At 36.8% G+C, this 22,249-nt stretch overlaps 1 protein-coding gene across 12 annotated transcripts in view; it reads right to left on the bottom strand.

Annotated features, from left to right (window-relative positions):
- Window positions 1–22,249, bottom strand: part of DLG2 (discs large MAGUK scaffold protein 2) — a 1,232,045-nt gene that overhangs the window by 535,396 nt on the left and 674,400 nt on the right. For all 12 annotated transcript variants that reach the window (XM_057552562.1, XM_057552552.1, XM_057552555.1 and 9 more), the window contains 3 exons: window positions 16,989–17,125; window positions 3,051–3,195; window positions 185–323 (listed from right to left, as the gene is read on the bottom strand). In XM_057552562.1, the coding sequence (XP_057408545.1) occupies window positions 185–323; window positions 3,051–3,195; window positions 16,989–17,125 (421 nt within the window). The remainder of the gene's footprint in view (window positions 1–184; window positions 324–3,050; window positions 3,196–16,988; window positions 17,126–22,249) is intronic.

Below are 22,249 nucleotides of genomic sequence, written 5' to 3' on the forward strand. Positions count from 1 at the left end.
AATTTGTGGTTTTTGCTTCCAACAGAGGACAATGACACATGTTTATAAGTCTTGGCAGATTTCCACTTGAGGTGAGACTATCATAAGTTTGAATGTTCCTGAGAAGCAACAGCTGCCATGTTAGGCAAATGCAATTTCTTCCTTGTAATGATCGCAAACCCAATTAACCAAAAGCATATCTGACCTGGTATAATCGTCTTCAACAAGCATGTGCTTTGGAATTGGTGAGTACCTTCCTGGAGAGATGGGCGGCAGGGAGGTTTTGTATTCTAAAGTGCCATTGTTGCCAGAGAGGAGATGGTTTCCCATTGGTGGAGAATAAGCTAAGGGGTGAAAGAAAAGAAAAGAAATCTGTTATGTGGGTGATTCAATGTGTCATGCTACAGTTCTGTTAAAAATAGAAAGGCTTTGCTACATGCTAAGAATTTTCTGATCCTTCAAGAGGAGGGAGTTGCTGTTGGTTTGCATTTAATATGTACAAGCACATGGTGACCTTAAGGATTGGAAAGATGTAATAACAGTCATATCTGTAAGCCCAGTTTGTATAATTAGGTGAAGAGAAAAACTGGAGGAGAGACCCAGCACTCATATTTTCAGAACAATGATTAATTTTCTGTTGAAATAAAAATGTTAGCTTTTTAATTGCAGAGCTCACATTCTTTTCACGTAATTAATATCAAACCATCAAAAGCAGAAAGCTCTTAGGAGCAAGTTCTTGTATAAGACTTTAATCCCTAAATATGCTCTACTCCCATCCCAGAAAGGCTAACTCTGGCCTTTCTCTTCTGTTCCTCACCCCAATTCATCCCCCTTTTGGGTGACTGAAAAGCCCTCCTAACTGGGTCTCCTGCCACTGTTCTCTCCCAAAATCCATTTTATACATTGAGAAATCCAGGTCTGATCATGCTGTTCTCTTGCTTACACACTCTCCATTGCCACTACTGTATTGAATATAAATTCTCCCTTTCACCATTCTTACAAGATTGACTCATTTCAATATCCCCCCTTATGAATCTCCTATGGTCCTTAAGTAAGGCCTGTTCTCCCCAATATCTGTACCTTTGCTCCACTCTACCAGCTACCTGCAACTTCTCTCTCCTATCCCATCTCTGATACCGAAATCTCATCAATTTTTTCAAGATAAAATTCAAATGCCACCCTCTGCGTAAAGATTTTTCTGATCTTCTGAAGACAGGTGATATCCCTTTCCTTTGAGTGCCCAAAGGACATTTATTTTTACCTCTCTCATGGCATGTACATCCCTCTCAGTCTGCCAAATATTGCTACTATTTATATATCTGCATTAGCCTTCCTTTCAATGAAGGCCATGATTTTATCTCCTTTGTATCGCACATATTACCTTACAAGGTGTCTTGCGTGTATTGAAATTACTCAATACACATTTCTTGAATTGAATAGCAAGTTTTGTTTTCTCCTTTTTCTCTTGGATGTTGACCTTATATGCCCTTCAAGAAGAGGCTCACAGAGCCTCAAAACAGATTTTTCTAAATTTATCCAGTTTGAAAAACTCTGAAAGTTAACACTCTTTCATATCCTGAGGTAAGGCTGATCTCATCTTACTTCTTGCTTGACAAAAAGACATATTTTGGGGCAAGTCATTTTAGAATCACCATTAAGAAAAGCAATAGCTAATGTAATGGGGCAGATAACAAAATCATTCAACATTTAAATTTCAAGAGAAACGTCCAAATCTAAGAGAGGTCAAACAACTTGCTTAAGACCATAGTACTAATTAATGACAGGTCCTGAAGACATTCTGAGTTCCCAGTCTCACAATTGGTTTCTCAGAATTTCAGAATGAGCACATTTACTCATGCTGACAAAACTCTCCCTTAAACTCACATCAAAGAAATGAATTGCTTCTAAATCTAGTCCCCAAGGACAGAATCTTCTTGTTGACCTATTAAGAAGAGGGGAAAACACGGGGCTTATGCAGCAGTGGACTTTGTGAGGACACAGTAGAGCATCTCATTGTTAGTTGTTGCCCTAGAAGCACACACCTCCGCTCCATCTCCACTGTCATAGTGATCAACAATTTTCTCTGGCTTCCCTGCCAATATATCAAATTCTGGTAAAGGTAAGAACTATAATGATAGTTATTAAGGATTATGATTTCACCAACTGAGGGCAAGATCCTTTCCCCCAGGAAGAAGCACAGTGCTATCTCTGGTTTATTTTGCCAGCCCCTCTTTTCCACTCTGCTGCTATACAGATTTGAACTAGGAAGAGAGACTATTAGGACATGAGAGCTATCATGCTTTAGGGGCCTGAGAAACAGATTTTAAAAATGCGTTGCCCCTTGGAATACTACTCAGCCATGTAAAAGAATGAAATAATGCCATTTGCAGCAACATGGATGGACCTAGAGATCATCATACTAAGTGAAGTAAGTCAGAAAGAGAAAGACAAATACCATATGATATCACTTATATGTGGAATCTAAAATATGACACAAATGAACCTATCTTTGAAACAGAAACAGACTCACAGACATAGCAAACAGAAGTGTGGTTGCCAAGGGGGAGGGGTTGGGGGAGGGATGGGTTGGGAGTTTGGGATTAGCAGATGCAAACTATTATATATAGAATGCACAAGCAATGAGGTCCTACTGTAGAGCACAGAGAACTATATTCAATATCCTGTGATAAACCATGTAAAAAAGAATATGAAAATAATGTGTATATATATATGTATAACTGAATCACTTTGCTGTACAGCAGCAATTAACACAACATTGTAAATCAACTATACCTCAATAAAATAAATTTTAAAAATGTGTTGCCCCTATGCTGTTGTAATCACACTGTCCATAACATACATCATCAAGCCTTTCCATAAGGGTGAATCTGACAACTCATCAGGTAAGGCCTCCAAGGCCACTGGGGAGTCAAGTGCAGGATCTCCCTGAAGTATTTCCACAGGCTAAAAAAGAGTGAAAGTGCAAGTAGAGGACTTTGCCAAGTTTTGTAGAATTCCGATTTTGCAAACCTGGCATGCTGTTCAAAGATGACACTGAGTGTGGTACTTACAGTGAGTAATATCAGGTGGACCGTAAGGGTCAGTCATATAAATGGTGGTGGCTTTGCCAACTTTTAGATAAACTACATCTGACGTGTTCTTCAATATTGCTACCGCCTCTTCATGTGTTACTTCTTCTAAACTGTAATTGTTTACCTGAAAGGGGGAAACATTCATGATTAGAGCCAAATCTATGCAGGTGAAGAGAACTATTCAGGCAAGAAGATATACAAAATTATGACTTATGTAAAGATGAAATTGCAATCATTACAGTCCAGTATCTATATCACACTTTGACAGAACAGATGGATTAAAGGCATGAGCCAAAGCAGATAAGGTACAGTTGTTGATGCTAAAAAACAAGGTTGCTTCTGCCTTTTTCTAAGCAGAAACGATATTTTATTATAGAAATCAGAATACTCTTTGTGGAAAAAGGAACAAAGGGGTCAAATGTCCTTCTTATGCTATAGTGATTCTGATTACAGAAGTAATATACATCCATTGAAGAAAACAAACAAAAACAAAAGAAAATAAAAATTATCCCTAATCTCCCTATATGGCTATATTTCTTTAAATGACTGTGACCATATTACACACACTGTTTTGGAACCTGCTTTTTAACTTCGAGTGAACATTTGCCTCTAACATGAATGTACTTCAACAACATGAGTTTTGTTTCCTACAAAGCACTGTGCTGCATGACTATAACATAATGATTTAACTAATCTCTTACTAAAGCATGTTTATGCTGGTTCTAATTTTATTATAAATGATGTTGCAATAAACTTTTTTCTATATTTGTACACCACTTTGATGACTTCTTCAGGATAACTCATACAAACGAACACTGGACAAAGTATATGAATATTATAAGGGCTCTGATACCTGTGTCCAAAGTGCCCTTTGGAAACATGAACCAGTTTACTCTTAGACCACAATTATACGAGAGCCCCCATTTTCCCGCAGTTTCACCAAACTTGGCTTTTCTCACTTTAAAAACTGTTTGCATCAAAATGTCATTTAACATGAGTCTATTTTCTAAGGAAAGAGTGCTAATGTTGGAACATAGAACTTTTCAGGTGAACAAGTTCAAGAGTACCTTATTGCTATCGGCTTTAACAGCAACTCCTCTTTTGTTATTGGACAGAAAAGCCTGTGATACCTGAGCAATTACTACTTCATGGCAGTGGCTTACAGTGGGTCTTTGCAACACTTCTCTTAAATGGTTTTCAAATACTCAGGAAATATTTTACATACCTAGGTTATCCTTATTTGGCTCCTATTTTTTTATGAAGCAATTGTTTAGTTGGTTCCTGCTGAAATGATGTGGAATTCAAATAAATGTGATATAAATGTAAATAAAATAGATTGGATTCCTACATATTCTCTGTACTATCTAATCAGCACTTTAGTCATTTAATACCTCGTAGCATTGCTTTTTATTTTTGCTTCACGTTGCTATATAAATTCCATGTGTCAGTTAATCCTTGGTGGTGTAGCCCAGGTTAGGGACCCTGGAACAGGAGGGAACTGAACCTGACTGCTGACCATGAGCTCTCCAGTAAGCTGTAAGCCTCTCTACCAGTTCCTACAGTTCTCTTCTAGACAAGTGACATTCTTGTAAATCTTTTGTATTTCCAGTGTCTAGCACTTGTTTATTCATTGATCAAATATTTATTGCATACCTATTATGTGTCAGTCACTGTTCTACATGTTAGAGATATAGTGATAAAAAATAAGAACGATAATCATAATCATAGCAGACACATATAGCCTTATTACATGTCAGGTACTACTCTAAATTATTTTACTAACCTATGTGCTGGCTATTATAATTACTTTCATTTTACAGATGAGAAAAGCATGCCTCCAAGAGGTTCAGAAACTTGCCCAAAGTCATTGATCTAATTGTAGTAGAGGCAGAATTCAAAGCCAAGCAGTCTGGCTCCAGGGACCATGCTGGACCACTCATCTATACTGCTTCCTCCAGATGGACCCAGCCCCTGCTCCCATGAGACTCACATTCTAATAGAACATAGCTGTTTATGGAATGAATGGATAGAAAAATAGACCCATATAGAGTGGGAATGTAGAGGGACTAAGGCATGGGGAACACAGTTGATGATGGCAGCCTTTAGTTATAGACAGAGAAATAACAAAAATGACAGTAATAATAATAAGAGCTAACATTTATTTAACACCTATATGTCATATATCTTGGAAGTACTACGTATGCATTTTGACATAAGTCATATCATTGGTCCTGGTTATAGCTCCATGAGGTAGACATGAATAATTAGGCCCATTTTACCGGTGAGAAAAACTGACATTTGAAGAGGTTAACTTGCAACAAATAGGTCACACAGACCCCAAGTGGCAAAGCCATCAGTTGGGTCACCGTCCTCCTGAAAAGATGAAAATGAGACGGCCCTTGAGTGTTGGTTCATTGAAACCTAGGGCTTACATCATCTATTCTTTCTTCCTTTAGGAGAAGAGTCTCTTTCCAAGTTTACATATAGAAGTAATGTGAATTCCTAAGTGTTATAAAAGCCTGAGTAATCATTACCCTTCTCGCTTAATCCAGTGGTGACAATATATTGCATCAGCCAAATACACTGACAAAGTCAAAAAATAAATAAGTAAAATGGGTGCTTCCCTGGTGGCGCAGTGGTTGAGAGTCTGCCTGCCAGTGCAGGGGACACGGGTTCGAGCCCTGGTCTGGGAAGATCCCACATGCCGCGGAGCAACTAGGCCCGTGAGCCACAACTACTGAGCCTGCGCGTCTGGAGCTTGTGCTCCGCAACAAGAGAGGCCGCGGCAGTGAGAGGCCCGCGCACCGCAATGAAGAGTGGCCCCCGCTCGCCGCAATTAGAGAAAGCCCTCGCACAGAAACAAAGACCCAACACAGCCAAAAATAAAGAAATTAATTAATTAAAAAAAAAACACAAAAAACACCTCTTTAAAAAAAATAAGTAAAATGGAAAGTAGTTTGATGTAGATATGTTTCTTCAAAACCTTCTTGTATATTTGATTAATCACTTTTTTAACGGCGGTACCACTTGTACCTAGATAATGAATATTTACAAATAATGCTCATATTACAATGGTTTAAAATGTGTATGGAAGTGGGTGTTTTCTCTTAAACAATGGTTGCCTAAGGTGGCTCTGAATATTGTGACTGTGCACCCCAGAAACATCTATATTGAAAAAAGAGAAGAGAGGAGGCATTTGTTGGCATAAACAGTGAGGATCACAAGCCAACATATAAAGACCCTAAAGGCTAGAAAACAACTGGATTAGACTACAAGTGGCACAAGAGCGCTGTTCCTGACAGGGCTCATTGTCTCTCTCTCCAGGGTACAGAAAGCACACAGCTCATTAGATTAGCAGTGAAAAAGAGATGAGGCCAGTGTTTATTAAACTGCACTTTTTCCATTTTTAAGTTGGGCCTTGAAACAGTCTAGAAGATGTTATCTTTAAGTGTGTTTTCTGAGAATCACTTCCTTAACAGACTCTCAGACCACCAGGAAAATATTTAGAGCAGAAAACAGAAGTTGAGGAAAAGTTGGAGGTGAGGAGTGAGGAAAGAGAGGATATTGGGGAAAATATTGGTAATTTAAAATAGTGGTAGTTCAGTCAGTTTTTGTTTGGTGACTATGAAATGTTGGAAAATTTACACTGATTTTCGTCATGGAAGAGGTGGTGGCCACAATATGTAGTGATTAAGAGCACATGCTTTTGAGTCATGCAAACCAGGACTCATCCTGTTCCTGACGCTACCTAGCTGTGTGACTTTGGGAAGCTTATTTAACCTACTTAGCCTCAGTTTTGACATCTGTAAAATAGGTATGAGAATAATCACTGCCTCAAAAGGGTTATTGATTTAAATGTATTGCCCTATGTAAAGTGGCAGGCTCATTACTTATTAATGTGAGCTCTTGTTACTATTACTACTGTCATCATCCATCTCTCTTCTCAGGAAACAGGAATTCTGGGTGAAAATTTTCGCTGAGCATTTTCCTGTAAACATCTGTGAACTGATGAGTTTAATTAGAGAACTGTTGATGAGGCTTCTGTGTGGTCTTTTTAAAAATTCAGAATAGTATAGGATCTGGACCCAAAAGTGCTCTTTTGTGCTGAAGTCTTCAAAATGCTTTTCACGAAAGTGGGTTTATTTGGGGTAATTATATGTGTGCATTATCCTCTGAACTCTCAAGATAAAGGGCCTACAGCTGGAGCTGATTGTACACAGAGAGAAGGGACATTATACTGATTGGCTGGTTGCTCTTGTCATTGTTTTCCATTGTCTTTTTCCTTTTCCTTTTTTTCTTTTGCATCAAGTATCTGCCTATAATGGTGAACACTGAGCAACTGGCCTGGTTTCAGAAAAAAAAATCATGTGCATTTCAATGAAGTGTTTCTGTGGGGTGCGCTACACAGAGGGGGACATGTGTGCAGCCTGGCCATGTATTTCAATAGGACAGAGGACTGAGGCCAAGAGAGAGAGGTTGGAGGTGAGATGACTCATTCTCTCGAGCGGAAGAGGGAACACTGAATTGGAGCATGATGCCGACAGAAGAGGGCAAATCAGTTGAAGAAAGGGGTGCCAGGAGACTTGAGCATGGCAAGTGTTGTGGGAATTCAAATAAGTGTTAGCAAATACATATGTGATGGTACAAAGGTGGGAGGTGTGCGGGCATGAGAGGGTGTGATAAGGAGAAATGAGCAATGTACAGATGGCAACATACTGACCTTTCCATATTCATTCAGGAATAGCAATGTGGTGAGACAAACTGGGAGGTATTATGGACATAAAAATTGTACTAAGACATAGTACAAGGAAATGTGAGACTCTAGAAACACTGGAAAAAAACATCACAAACTCCAAAGTTAACTTTTAAAAGAGAAGACAAAGTAGATGATCACCATATTGTAAAATAACTTAAAAAGGGGGCCAATCTAATGTAGTAATGTCAATGGGATGAAAATAAATATGCATAAACCAAAGACTGAAATCTCTGCAGTCCACTGTAATGAGCTGCTATAATAAAATTTGTTTTAAAAATAACTGTGAATACACGAGAAATGTTAATAATGGTTATCTCTGGATAATAAATATTTTCTTATTTTACATCTTTTCAGAAATGAGATGGTTAGAACAAAATTAACTATGGTTAATTATGGTTAGAACAAAATTAGTTATGGTTAGAACAAAATTAACTCTATTTTTCAAATGAATAAGAACAAAAACCTTAAGTAAGGGAGAACAGAAACTAAGTGCGGTGACCTCTTTATGAGACACACATAGCAAGATCTCATGAGTAATGGAAAATTGGAATAGGAAAGAAGGAAGTTGATTTCTCATGCCCAGTGACTTTACTTAAATTTATGAGAAATAATAGCCATATTTTAAACCTAGGTGTTTTTTAGAAATGAAGGCAACCTGGTATATAATGAGAGTAATTTTGAAAGTAGACTCAGATCTGCTATCAATTTCTAGTTTTATGAATTTCGGCCAGTTAACATATTTACTGAGTTTTAATTTTCTTATATGTAAAATGGGGATAATATTGATTTATTTGTTGATTTACTTGTGTTTATGAGAAAGAAATGATACCATGAACCTGAAAAGACACTGTATAACATAAAGCAGTGTACGAATAATGATCAAACATCATAATCAGACATAGTGCTTTGGCTGATCCTAATGCTGGAAATAGTTTCTTCCTGTTCAGGGTTCTTTCTGTGAAACTGATCTCGTACAACACTTACTCCTGCAGTGCCTCTTTCCATCTCAAAGACTGACCTTCTCAAGGGCAATGATTAGATCGTTTTCATCTTTGTATTCCCCCAGCTGACACAGCGTAAACAGTAGGCACTTAATAAATGTTGAAACAATCCGCTAAATAAGTTAAAAAAACAATGTGGCATATCAAAGGAAAAGCAACCAAAATTCCCTATGTTATAGGAAGAATGAGGCATTTGTGTTGAGCTTCTATTTTACATTTGTGTTGAGTCAGAGAGGAAAGGATAAGGAATGAAGGTCATTCAACCAACAATACATATTTATTGGACACTCACTCTGTGTCAGGCATGGGATAGAAGAATGAAAGGCTGGTACAAAATGTGAACACCGGCTCGCATCAGCTTATAAGGGACATAATCGGAGCTCCAACAGTGCAAATTTCTTCCTCCTCAATTAATCATTAATGCATTTCTTTTAAATATTTTATTTATTTATTTATTTATGGCTGTGTTGGGTCTTCGTTTCTGTGTGAGGGCTTTCTCTAGTTGTGGCAAGCGGGGGCCACTCTTCATTGCGGTGCGCGGGCCTCTCACTATCGTGGCCTCCCCTGTTGCGGAGCACAGGCTCCAGACGCGCAGGCTCAGCAGTTGTGGCTCACGGGCCTAGCCGCTCCGCGGCATGTGGGATCTTCCCAGACCAGGGCTCGAACCCGCGTCCCCTGCATTAGCAGGCAGACTCTCAACCACTGCGCCACCAGGGAAGCCCACATTTCTTTTTTTTAAAAACTATTTATGTAGCATTTTTTAAAAAATTAATTAATTAATTAATCTTTGGCTGCGTTGGGTCTTCGTTGCTGTGCATGGGCTTTCTCTAGTTGCAGCAAGCAGGGGCTACTCTTCCTTGCAGTGCACGGGCTTCTCATTGCGGTGGCTTCTCTTGGTTGCAGAGCACGGGCTCCAGGTGAGTGGGCTTCAGTAGTTGTGGCACACAGGCTCAGTAGTTGTGGTGCACGGGCTTAGTTGCTCCGCGGCATGTGGGACCTTCAAGGACCAGGGATGGAACCCATGTCCCCTGCATTGGCAGGCGGATTCTTAACCACTGCGCCATCAAGGAAGTCCCATTAATGCATTTCTTCATCTTTCATTGCATAGAGAGAGAGAGAGAGCAAGTGCCACTGATGTCTTGATTGACTTCAGCTTCCTCTATAGCACTGGTCACCAAATGGACCGTATGATAGGAACCCCAGTACAATCAGCTGGGTACAGGAAGAAATATCTGAACTTCTATTAATATTTATCACATCAATCTTCATCTTTGTATTTCTTGTGTATGGTTTAAAATAAAATGTATATATTACTATAACAATATATGAATGCAATCTAAAGTAGAGAAATATACATATATTAAAGACAACTTTTTGTGTTTTACTGATGGGGTGTGCTGTTAAAGAATTTTAAAACCACTGCTTTATACTAGGTACCAATATATGATGACTATAGAGTAAGTTCTATAAACAGGGTTATTAAACTGAATACAAGCAAAAGAAATAAACAATATAATGGAAGGTTTTAACCCTTTATATAAAATCCCTTTATATATAGAGCCCTTAAACCCTTAAATAAAATATATCATTGCATATGCATTATATTGTAATTTTATTGTATTTGAGACAAATTAAAAGGGAGTCCAAGAAATAATTATCCAAAATTTTTTTCCCCTGGTGTTTCAGAAAGTAATTTAACTACTGGAGACAGAGTCTGAAGGGTGAACTATTTCTAATGCCTTTTAGCCCATGACTGGAAGTTGCTAAATGATGCTATACCAGCTTGATGCAATGAGCATTACCTCAGAAGTCACCCTCAGGAGAAGCAGTGGAGCTGCAGCAGAGTTGGGTAGGATGTGATTAGGTCAAGGTAGAATGATGGTTCTTAACTTGGCTGCACATTAGAATTGTTTGGAAAACTTAAAAAAAAAAAAAAATGAAAACGAGGCATGGCTCCTACCCCAGAGATTCTGATTTGATTATTCAGGGTTGATTGAGGCCTGGGCATCCATAGTGTTCAAGAACTTACCATGAGATGCAAATGTGTAACCAAGATGGAGAACCAAAGGGGTTGAGTAAACTGCTGAAAGGAATATGGCTTTAGAAAATTGATATCTAGGTCTGAATCCAATCTCACAATTTATTAGTTATGTAATATTGGAAAAGTGTTTGCATCTTTGAGTTCTAACTTTCTCTTCTGGAAGATGAGAATAGCAGTAATGACTGACCTATCCATCTCTCAAGTGTTGGAGTGAGGAGGTGCTGTGGGTGAAAGATCTTCTTAAGTAGGAGGCAGTGTGTTGGTGGTAGGAAAGAGCCATGTGCAGAGACAGTTATAGCTTTTGGTTTTTATTTAAGGTTGGCCTAAACAATGAAAGTGTTTTAAAATCCTCTTCATTATTCAGATAACTCCTACATATTTGCATGGTCTTCAAGATGATTTTCTTATTGATATTTGGATGAAACAAGGTGATAGTGGGTCCTCACAACTAATACTCATTCAGAAAATTATCTTGTTTCTACTCATCTTCCCTAAATCTATTTAATGTCCTTACCATAGGATAAACATTCTGGAATAAAAATGGGAGATGCTCACACATAGCACATCCCAGAGTGACTCCAGTGAACACTAGTTCTAGGTATTTCATAAACATTACTTAAGAAAAAATTCCACAGTAAAATATATTTGAAAGTTAGGGTACCAAAGTTAAATTAGTTCCTTGACTGGAGGACTTCATAGACCCTTATATATGCTAAAGTTTGTTGAGAATCTACAAAAGAGGTGAGATACAGGTTGTAGAATTTCAATTTGACTATAGATGCTTTTCATGTGACACAGACATGAGACTAATATTTTAAAACACACTTGGGAAACACTGATCTAAGGCAATGCTGTCATGGTATTGAGGACATAACAAAAGATCAAAGATGAACATGACTTGCCCAAGGTCAGTTAGGTAGAGTTAATGCTGGCTGCCTAGGACTTGAATCCAGATATCTTATCTCTGAGTCCACTGTCTTTCCATATTATTTCAATGCCTCATTTACCTTTCCTCTTGTCTTCGGCTTCCCTTTAAGCAAAGAAAACATACAGACTTATTTTCTGTAAAAGATGTAAAAAGTCTCTCACTGACAATTTTTTCTTCAAACGTCAAGCAAAGGTTATGGAAAAAAGAGACTAAGATTATAAACTTTAAATCACAATGCGACAAGGGCTTTGCCAATTAACAGTTCATGTTGTCCCTTTAGAGAAGACAATTAGATGACCCTAGATTCAAAGTTTCTGGTATTGTGTAGAAAAAAGACGAAGAAGATCACATTTCTGTATATATGTGGCTCTATGTATCACCATGGTAGGGCTTAATAAAAATGAGTGTGTAAAAATATATGAAAGAATTAGAAAATTATCAATACTGTTAAACTCTGACCATCTGTTCCATGAAGTTCAAGGCCAAGAGGGAATCTATTCAGTCTGAGATTTCAACACTAAGCTACTGGTACAATCCATTAAAATCAGATGTCACTGTCATTTGAAAAAATAAAAAACAAAACAAAACAAACAAAATTCTAGTGAATGAAAATAAGTGCCAGTAGCAGGGGAAATTTAAAAAAGTGTTATTTTGATAAAGAGAACATATACCACACATCTGGGTGACCCATGAAACATCAGAGAGGTCTGACATTAAAGTCATCTTATTTGAAACACTAAGGGGCTTATTGCAAAGGTTTTAGGCAGGATAAGTTTTTCTTACAGTAGAATAAATGTAAAGGTCAGATGCAATAATATTGCCTGTTTTTTTTTCTTTTAAGTTGGGGAATAACATTCTAAAGAATCAAAAGAAGTTTTGTTAAAAGGGTAATCTATTTTCAGAGGATAAATGGATGTATGATAAAATTTAGTGCAAGAGTGAGAGGAAAAGTGTAAAACATCTTAAAAGACTGAGAAGTGGAGAATTGGCAAGACATAGCTTTTTAAACAAATGTGGAAAAGGAATTCATATTCATCATTGTGTTTCCAAGAGAAAGAGCTTTACTAAAGGGAGAGACCTTTACTAAAGGGAGAGCTGTATAGGGAAGTATATTTTGATATAATTTTAAGGAAAACATTTTTACTGATGGTTAGTATCTAATGGATAGCTTCGACGAGGCATTCCATTCTCCATCCTTAGAGAGTTCTAGCAGAGGTGAGGGACTATTTCACATGGTTGCTTTTCTGTGGGATTCTGATGTACTAAATGAGAGTTGGAATAAGATAATATCTAAGATAGATACTTTTCAATTCTGACATATAAGAAGTATTTAGGGAAAAAAAAGTACCCAGTATATATGGTATGATTCAGATGGTGTCCAACATTAAAGTTATTTCAGTTGAGAAACTGAAAGGTTTATTACTAAAGATCCCCCACTCCCACCCCCTGCCAAAAAAAAAAAAAAAAAAAGATTGTGCTCTCACTGCAGGGTAGATGCTGGGAGACTTCCTGAATTATGGTGATCTATCCACAAAAGTCTAAAGAAATTAATGGAATTTTATTCTCGATCAGCTTACTTACAGAACTATGAATGAATAACATATGGAGGAATTTTTCCTAAGAAGTGAGAGAAGGGAGTGGTACAAATTGTTTTAAAAAAAACCTATTTATAGAAAAATAGAGTGTGGTACAGCTGGTAAATCACAGAATCTAAATTATTCATACTTCCTTTGGGGGAGGAGAGTAGAAGAGGAGAAAGATAAAGAAGACATGAATGTAGGGTAGTAAAGGGAAGAGGAGGTGGAAAGGAATGACAGAAGGAGAGCATTAATAAATATTTTTGGTTGAAGCAAGATAATTGATCTTTTGGGGTGGCTTCCAGGACTTTTAATTTATGCTCTCCCTCAGCCTCATTTTTCTTTCAGAATTTTATAAAATGAATAATTTTCTTTCATTTCCAGATTCAGCTTGGCAGTTGCCTTGAAAGTACTAATTATGTTTTCCTTACGTAAGAGGAGAGAGACCTATGATTGTTGAAGCTTCATTTTTTTTTAAACTATGCTTTAAAACTCAAAACAGTTAAGGATTATGTCATAGCTATTTTTGAAATCATTTTGTCTACAATGAATATCAAGAAAATGATAATGGAAAAATAGCATGGTGCCTGGAAAAATCCTTTGACAGAATTATTTAGACTTTGAGGGTTTTTTTTTAAGAATTTGAATATAAAGCTAAAAATTTAAACAGAACTTCAAGAAATGAGCAAATGACATCTAGCTTGATACTATAATAGCAGCAGTTGAAGAAATAACAGAAGAGGTCCAGAAGAGTTGCCTACATCCAAACTCTTACAGACAATGAGCCAAAGGTCAAATCAGTCGCTATGACACATTAATTTAGAATGAAACTGTCCTCTTCATTTTTCAATTTAGCACTATGTAGAAAATGGATATCACAGTTTATTTTATTCCTAAGTCCACAAACAATAAAGTTTGTCTTCTTGAGAGAAGTCGTTAGAGAGAAGTTGTCTTATATCCCAATAACACTTTTCTGTTTCAGAAGACACAACATCATAAGAACCAACTTTTAGGACTTCCCTGGTGGCACATTGATCAAGTGTCTGCCTGCCAATGCAAGGGACATGGGTTCGAGCCCTGGTCTGGGAAGATCCCACATGCTGCGGAACAACTAAGCCCGTGCGCCATAACTACTGAGCCAGCTCTCTAGAGCCCATGAGCCACAACTACTGAGCCCGTGTGCCACAACTACTGAAGCCCGCATGCCTAGAGCCTGTGCTTCACAAAAAGAGAAGCCAGTGCACTGCAATGAAGAGTAGCCCCCCACTCGCCACAACTAGAGAAAGCCTGTGCACAGCAACGAAGACCCAAGGCAGCCAAAAATAAATAAATAAACTTTAAAAAACACACAAAAGAGCTTTAAGTTAAAAAAAAAAGAACCAACTTTCACGTCAAAGGCAAAAAAAACAAGCAAACAAAATTCAGAATGTCCTGAGAATGGAAATGGTGGTTCTACTATACAGCCTGGTGCCTATAATTAACAACACAGTACTGTATACTTAAAATTTGCTAAGAAGGTAGATCTTATGTTAAGTGTTCTTACCCCATACACACACAAAATAATAATGATAATAATGATAGTGAGAGGAAACTTTGGGAAGTGATGGATAACTTCATAGCCTTGATGGTGGTGATGGTTTCATGGGTATGTACTTATCCCCAAAGTCATGGAGTTGTATACATTAAATATGTACAGCTTTTTACATGTCAATCATACCTCAATAAAATGGTTTAAAAAAAATAAAATTGTAGCGACTTCAAGTGGTAAAGAAGCCAAAAACTCTTAGTCGCAACTTTGACTGAAGTCATTAATGCCACATTTTTTGCCCATTCAGTTTGACCATACTTCTTCTGCTGACAGAGTTCCTTCCTGAGAAGTGGCTGTTGCCTGGGACATGGTAGGTACTCAATATATTACTTGTTAAATAAAGGAATTAATGAATGACTGAATGATAACTAAAGGAAGGAAGGAAAGAACTGACTGACAGATTTTAGGAAACAAATGCAAAGACCATGTCTGGTGGTTACAAACATTTGAAATCCAATTCTGTCCATTGTTAACTATATGACCATGGCCAAGTTAGTAAACATCTCTCTATACCTCAGTTTCCCTTTGCTTCTATAAAATAGGCTGTTGTGAGAAATACATACACATTACAGAAAAACATTTAAAAAAATACATGGAGCACAGTAAATGCCAAAAAATTGTTAGTTATCAAGATTATTATAAAGCTCTTATCCAGATAATTCAATACAAAAATCATTGACAACTACAAAATTAGCCCAGTGGGACTACAAACAACCTGTCTAGAGTCCAGGGACATGGGCACAATGAACTTTGAGGTTCAACCCCCAAAACTTGCACATGTCCTAGAAATTACTATTCTTTTGAAATTGTATAGGTTGATCCTTCCCAAACACTTCTCATGAAAGTATTGGAGATAATGGCTCCTTGTGACAAAGATTCAAGACCCTGTTTTACAAAGGGAGACATATGACTAGATATAACTAGATATACTTCTCTTACTTGACGGCTATCTTCTATTAATTTTCAGTATTTGATTATTATCCTGTAGATTTAATATAAAACAGTAAATGGAGATGAAACAGTTTTTAGGTGCAATCACCGATTTTTTACTGCTTATAATTGCCTACATTTTGCTTTCGTTTATCATATAAACTCCACGGCTCAGAAAGCGTGGCTGCGTGTTGATGTCAATCGTTGCCCAAGACTCCTGAAGCATGTGAGCGGCTGGCAAGTAAAATAGCAGAAACCCTGTCTGAAAGGAGAGGGGGAAGGGATCCATTTGCACACGTGACAGAACCCAGATTATGAATTCTTGGAAGTCAGGAACTGTGTCTACGCTGGTTGAACCGAAGAACACAGAGAGCCATGGAAATGTACAGATCAATAAACCAGATCGTGTTGTGCCCTTTGCTATGCAAAGCCCGTCTCTCTACCAGTCTGGATTTAGCAGTCTCTCTGGCTGATAGGAGATGGATGATACCGGAAGAACAACACATAATCTCTGTGCCTATGAAAACTGGTGAAAATTTAGATTTCTGTTTTTAAAATATCAACAAATCAGCTCCAATTATACCTGTACTTTTGATATCTTTTACCACAAAATCTGCTCTCCCTTTTCTATTTCCACCCAAGGTCACTGCTTCCTCCCCCCCAAATTCTCATGTTGAAGTTCTAACCCCCCAATATGACTGTATTTGGAGATAGGGTCTTTAGGATGCAATTAAGGTTATTAATTAAATGACTTAAGGGTGGAGCCCTAATCTGATAGGACTAATGGCTTTATAAGAAGAGAAAGAGAAAGAGAGCTTTCTCTCAGCACAAGCCCAGAGGAAAGGCCATGTGAGGATGCAGCAGGAAGATAGTTGTCTGCAAGCCAAGAAGAGAGACCTCACTAGAAACTGAATGGGTCAGAACTTTGCTCTTAAATTTCCCTGCTTCCAGAATTGTGAGAAAATAAAATTTCTGTTGTTTAAGCCACCTAACCTATGGTATTTTGTTATGGCAGCCTGAAATGACTAAGACAGTCATACACTGGGAAACAAGAGCTTTATAAATATACACATAGTTCTGCTTGAGTCACACTCACCATTAGTAGTCTGTCTCCTACTTGCAACCTTCCATCTTTCTGTGCAGCTCCTCCATCTATAATTTTAGTTACATAAATGCTGTTGTCTCCAGGAATGTGTTGGTTCCCCACACCTCCTGCAATACTGAAGCCTAAACCTACGGAAAAGAAACAGAAAAAGAAAAGCCTTGTATTTGTTTAAGAAAATGCTATTAGTCACATTTCAACAGTCGAAAAAAAATTAATCCTCAATTTATTACAACAGTAATAAATAACAATAAATTCTACTTCAATCAACTGTGTTCCTTAAACATTTGAAAGCTTGTTGATTAATGCTAATGAGGCAAAACACAAGTGCAATCCTGCCCACGTTTAGTCTATGGGATCATCTTCGTTGCTGCTGTTGTTACTCTAGCATAGAGAACAGAAGTCCTGCCAGTCATTTGGGTAGAGACCTAGATATTTTTGACATTTCAGAATGAAAAGTACAGCAATTCGAACATTCCACAGATTCTGAGATAAGAGCCATGAGGAAGATACATTGGATATCGGTGTAATAATTTCAGAGAGAAGATAAGGAAAAGAAGCTCGATGCTTGCCCTTCATGTTTCCTTCTCTGGGTACCTTGTCATATTTTCACACTTCCTGTTATTAACTTATAGTTAATAAAGAATGAACACAAATGAATCACCCCTGCACCCAGTCTAAAGAATAAAGAAGTAGATTATATACTTTGACTGTATTATGTTTGTAACAAACCACGAAATATGAAATCATTTTAAACATGGAAAATTTCCTTTTTTAAAAAAAAATTTTTTTTTTGGAAATTTTCCATCTTGAGAGAAGAATTTTACTATGCTATGGCTTATAATTTTTTTTCTTTCAGTTTTATTGAGATATAATTGACACGCAGTACTGTATAAGTTTAAGGTGTACAGCATGATGATTTGACTTATATACATCATGAAATGATTATCACAGTAAGTTTAGTGAACATCCATCACGTCATATAGATACAAAATTAAAGAAATAGAAAAAAGTTTTCCTTGTGATGAGAGCTCTTAGGATTTACTCTCTTAACTTTCACGTATAACATACAGCAGTGTTAATTATATTTCTCATGTTGTATATATTTCTCATGTTGTATATTACATCCCTAGTATTATTTACCTTCTAAGTGGAAGTTTGTACCTTTTGACTGTCTTCATCTAATTCCCCCTCTCCTCTTCCCCCACCTCTTGGTAACCACAGATTTGATCTCTTTTTCTGTGACTGAGTTTGTTTTTGAAGTATAATTGCCCTATAATACTATGTTAGTTCCTATTACACAACATAGTGATTAGATATTTCTACACATTTTGAAATAATCACCATGATAAGTCTAGTTACAATATGTCACCGTACAAAAATATTACATGGTTCTTGACTATATTCCCCACATTGCATATTTCACAACCATGACTCATTTATTTTGTAACTGGAAGTTTGTATTTCTTAATCTTCCTCACCTATATCTTCTCTCCTCCCCACTCGTCTCTCCTCTGGCAACCACTTACTTGTTCTCTGTATTTATCACTCTGTTTCCATTTTATGTTTGTTCTTTTGTTTTGTTTTTTAGATTTCCACATATAAGTGAAATTATACAGTATTTGCCTTTCTCTGTCTGACTTATTTCATTTAGCATAATATCCTCAGGGTCTATACATATTGCCGTAAACTTTTATTTATATTAAACTATGGAATGATAACAAGAATAGGGTTATTAAAAAATCATTATGAGGCCATTTTAAAAGAATGACTGATAGACTCTTTAAAAGTATAAGAACAAAAAAAATCTTTCTCAGAATATAATTGAATACACATTCAGTACAATACTTGTAGCATATATTTTCATTGTATTTTGAAATTATAATAATTAACATGAAAATTACTCAGAAAGATAGATATAAGTCAAAGACATTTGTAACTAAAGACAGAACATTTCTGTAACTTGCTTGTCTTAAGAAATTAAACCCCCCCTCACACACACACCCCTAGTTGCCTAGTTTTAAAAAACCACACACTTGTTTTATGATAAAACAATCATAAAAATTTTTGGCACTTTATACAACAATGAAAAACACTTTAAAAATACTCCATTTCACTATCCTTGTATTGAATAAATATTGAGCAGGGCTATGTGCTGCTCTTAAGATAGCGTAAGTGATTAGTTAATGGAAAAATAATGGCATGGTAAATTATAAAGTAACACCTCTGGAATCATACCTGAAATGAAATGATTTTTTTGTTAAATTAGTTGTTAACAATAAATGGAAAATGGATTTAAATTGATGGGGCAATTAAAATAAGTGTTATTTAATTTCCTACTAGAGTGGGTAATTATTCTTTATTGATGCTTTGACATTGCATAGATCTATAAACGTATTTGTTTCCCTCATATTTAAAGAATTTGTTTACCAAGTGAAAGATGACCAAGGGTAGATAAAATGTCCCCAACTGGCTTTTCCTATGAAATTTAAAATACATATCAGCTCATGTTTTCCAAAACTGTTATTTCATATTTATATATGATTATAGGAAAGTTTAAAAAACATATTTACAAAAGTTTCATAGCCACACTCTAGGATCAATCTACTGCATTTACAATAGTACAGAATTCATTCCGAACTGTGGACAAAAGGTTAAAGAAAATTCAGGGACTCTGATTTACATCTACTATGCCAACAGTAAATGCCACAGCCGGTCTGAGTTACAGAAGAGCTAAGCAAACAAATTACCACTATAAACAAGTTTAAGTCCAACAAAGGGAGTAACTATGTACTTGACATTTGAAGTTGAAGATTTTACCAAGACAATGAAATCACTGTGGATACCGTAGACATAAATATATCAGCTAAAAAGGAAACAACGTTTTTTCCACTAAGATTAGGCTTAAGCACTTCTTAACTGGTGACTCTGATTAAGCTAAAGTATTTTAAGTAAGAGCCAGAGAATGGTTCTAAAGGTACAGAACTAAACATTTCCCCTAATTTCTCTTACTTTGGTGGAACATGGATACATTTAAAAATAATCAATATTTGATCAACATTCAACCATATTCCAGATATTCAATTCAACATGATAGGTAAACGTATAGCTTATGTCTACATCCAGAATACAAGGTTATTTACAGGTGGAAGTATCCATCTGTGTTATAAAATCAAATCTGGTCCTATCTATCCATCCATCCATCCATCCATTCATTCATTTATTCATTCATTCACTCACTCATATATCCACTCATTCAACAAGCATCTCCTGAGTACATACCATGCATTGTATAACCAGCTGCTATCAACTGTAGCCAACATAAATGTAAAGAAATGGATTGACCAGAAACAGTACAGAAATAATGATCCATGAGTTCACATGAGTGACTGTGGCTGAACCTGGCTGAAGCAATGCTCTAAATCCAGATGATGTCATTGCTTTTTGGAGGGCTGCTCTATGAAGACAAATGTGGTCTAGGTCTACCAAGCCATAAGACCAAATCCAAATGATCAGTTTGGAGACACTGGTTTCCTTGCACACACTCTGTTAAAGCAGGGGTAGTCTGTCTACATTATAGGATCATTCTCTACCCTCATTTGCTCATACTTCCTTCCTTCAATCCACTCTAGACACACTTACTGCCTTGATATTTCTAGAACATGCCAGACATACTCCCATCTTAGGGCATTTGCTCTAGCTGTTTCTGCTGCCTGGAACACCCTGCCTTCAGGCTGTTGTGAAAATTTCAATTTCTCTGGGAGCCTGACCCTGACCTCCCTATTTAATACCATCCCCTAACAATCATCCCACTTCCTTATCCTGCTCTATTCTCAGTGTCCCTTAGCACTTATTACCTTGTGATATACGATATAAATCATCTATGTATTTTATTTAATTTTTTATTGCCTATCTCCTTGGTGAAAATATAAACTCCAGATGACACGGATTTTTAACTATTTCATGCTATGCAGTAGAACCAGGGCAGATACATAATTACCTCATAAATATGCATTAAATGAAAGAATGGATAAACATATGAATATAAGAGGACAAGGAAAATCACTTGTCTCTGAGAAAGACTCCCCTTTAATATGAAGCTGGTGGCTTTAGAGAGTGAGAAGCAGCTGAAAAAGTGAGCGCCGTTAGTTGGAGTTGATGAATGTATATGTTACATTTCCTCATTGAACTCTGGTTACCTCTCCATCTTAGTCTACACAGAGTTTATGGCAACCACTGTGCAGGCAGTGGGACAACAGCGGAGCCAGCTTCGTGTCCTGACTCTTCCATCTACTAGCTGTGTAAACTGGAGTCCCAATCTCCTCATGTGTAATAAGGGAATAAACGTATCTATGTTCTTTAGTAATTGGCACATAATAGATTCTTTTTTCAAATGTCTTTTTAAAAATGTTATGTAATTTTGAAAGGTTACTTTCCATTTACAGTTATTACAAAAATAGATTCTTGATAAATAAAAATTCTCTGCTTTCAATAAGCTCTCAAGTTGTTTGGAAAACAGATACCTAAAGATCTTGACAGAACTGAACTGGCTAGGATAAGTTCTGTAATGGTACTATGATATGTGAGTACAGCGGGGATCATGACTTACTTCTTAGAAAAGCAGGAGGAGAATCAACAAAAGGTTTAGCATTTGGGCTGGATCTTGAATACAGTCTTAAGTTAGAATTGATAAAAGAGAACGCATCTTTAAAACCAATACATCAGACTGACTAAGTAACTGAAGAGTCAGCTGCCCTGACTTAGATCATACCGTGCTCATAAAATCCCAGCTCCCCTGGCTGGAAATTGAGACAAAAATGCCTAGCAAACACTCAAAACCTGTATTTACAGTAAGATAAGCTAGAGTGGTCCCTAACAAGACAAATACAATGAGTATTATAAAGATTTGAGTAAGGAACACTGATTTTTGGTAAGTGACCAATTTAGAGAATTGGTTACAATATTGAAAAGATGTGTCCATGATAAAGAAATGGACTAATCAATTATAAAATAAACTCAGTGACAAGAGTTGGTAGGTCTCATCCTAAAATCGTGACCCTAACACTATCGACTGTGGAAAGTTTGGCTGCTGAGAATAATACTAAACATGCCTATACATGTGTCAGTAATAAACAAAGCTGACACAGAACAATGTAAGTATTAAAATCACAAAAGGAAGTAAAATCAGTGGATATTTCAGTACTCTGGCAAAGGAAAAAAGGAACTTATTACAAACTGATCTGTTTGACAAACCT

This window comes from Balaenoptera acutorostrata, chromosome 9 (genome assembly GCF_949987535.1).
Source record: "Balaenoptera acutorostrata chromosome 9, mBalAcu1.1, whole genome shotgun sequence".
Lineage (NCBI taxonomy): Eukaryota > Metazoa > Chordata > Mammalia > Artiodactyla > Balaenopteridae > Balaenoptera > Balaenoptera acutorostrata.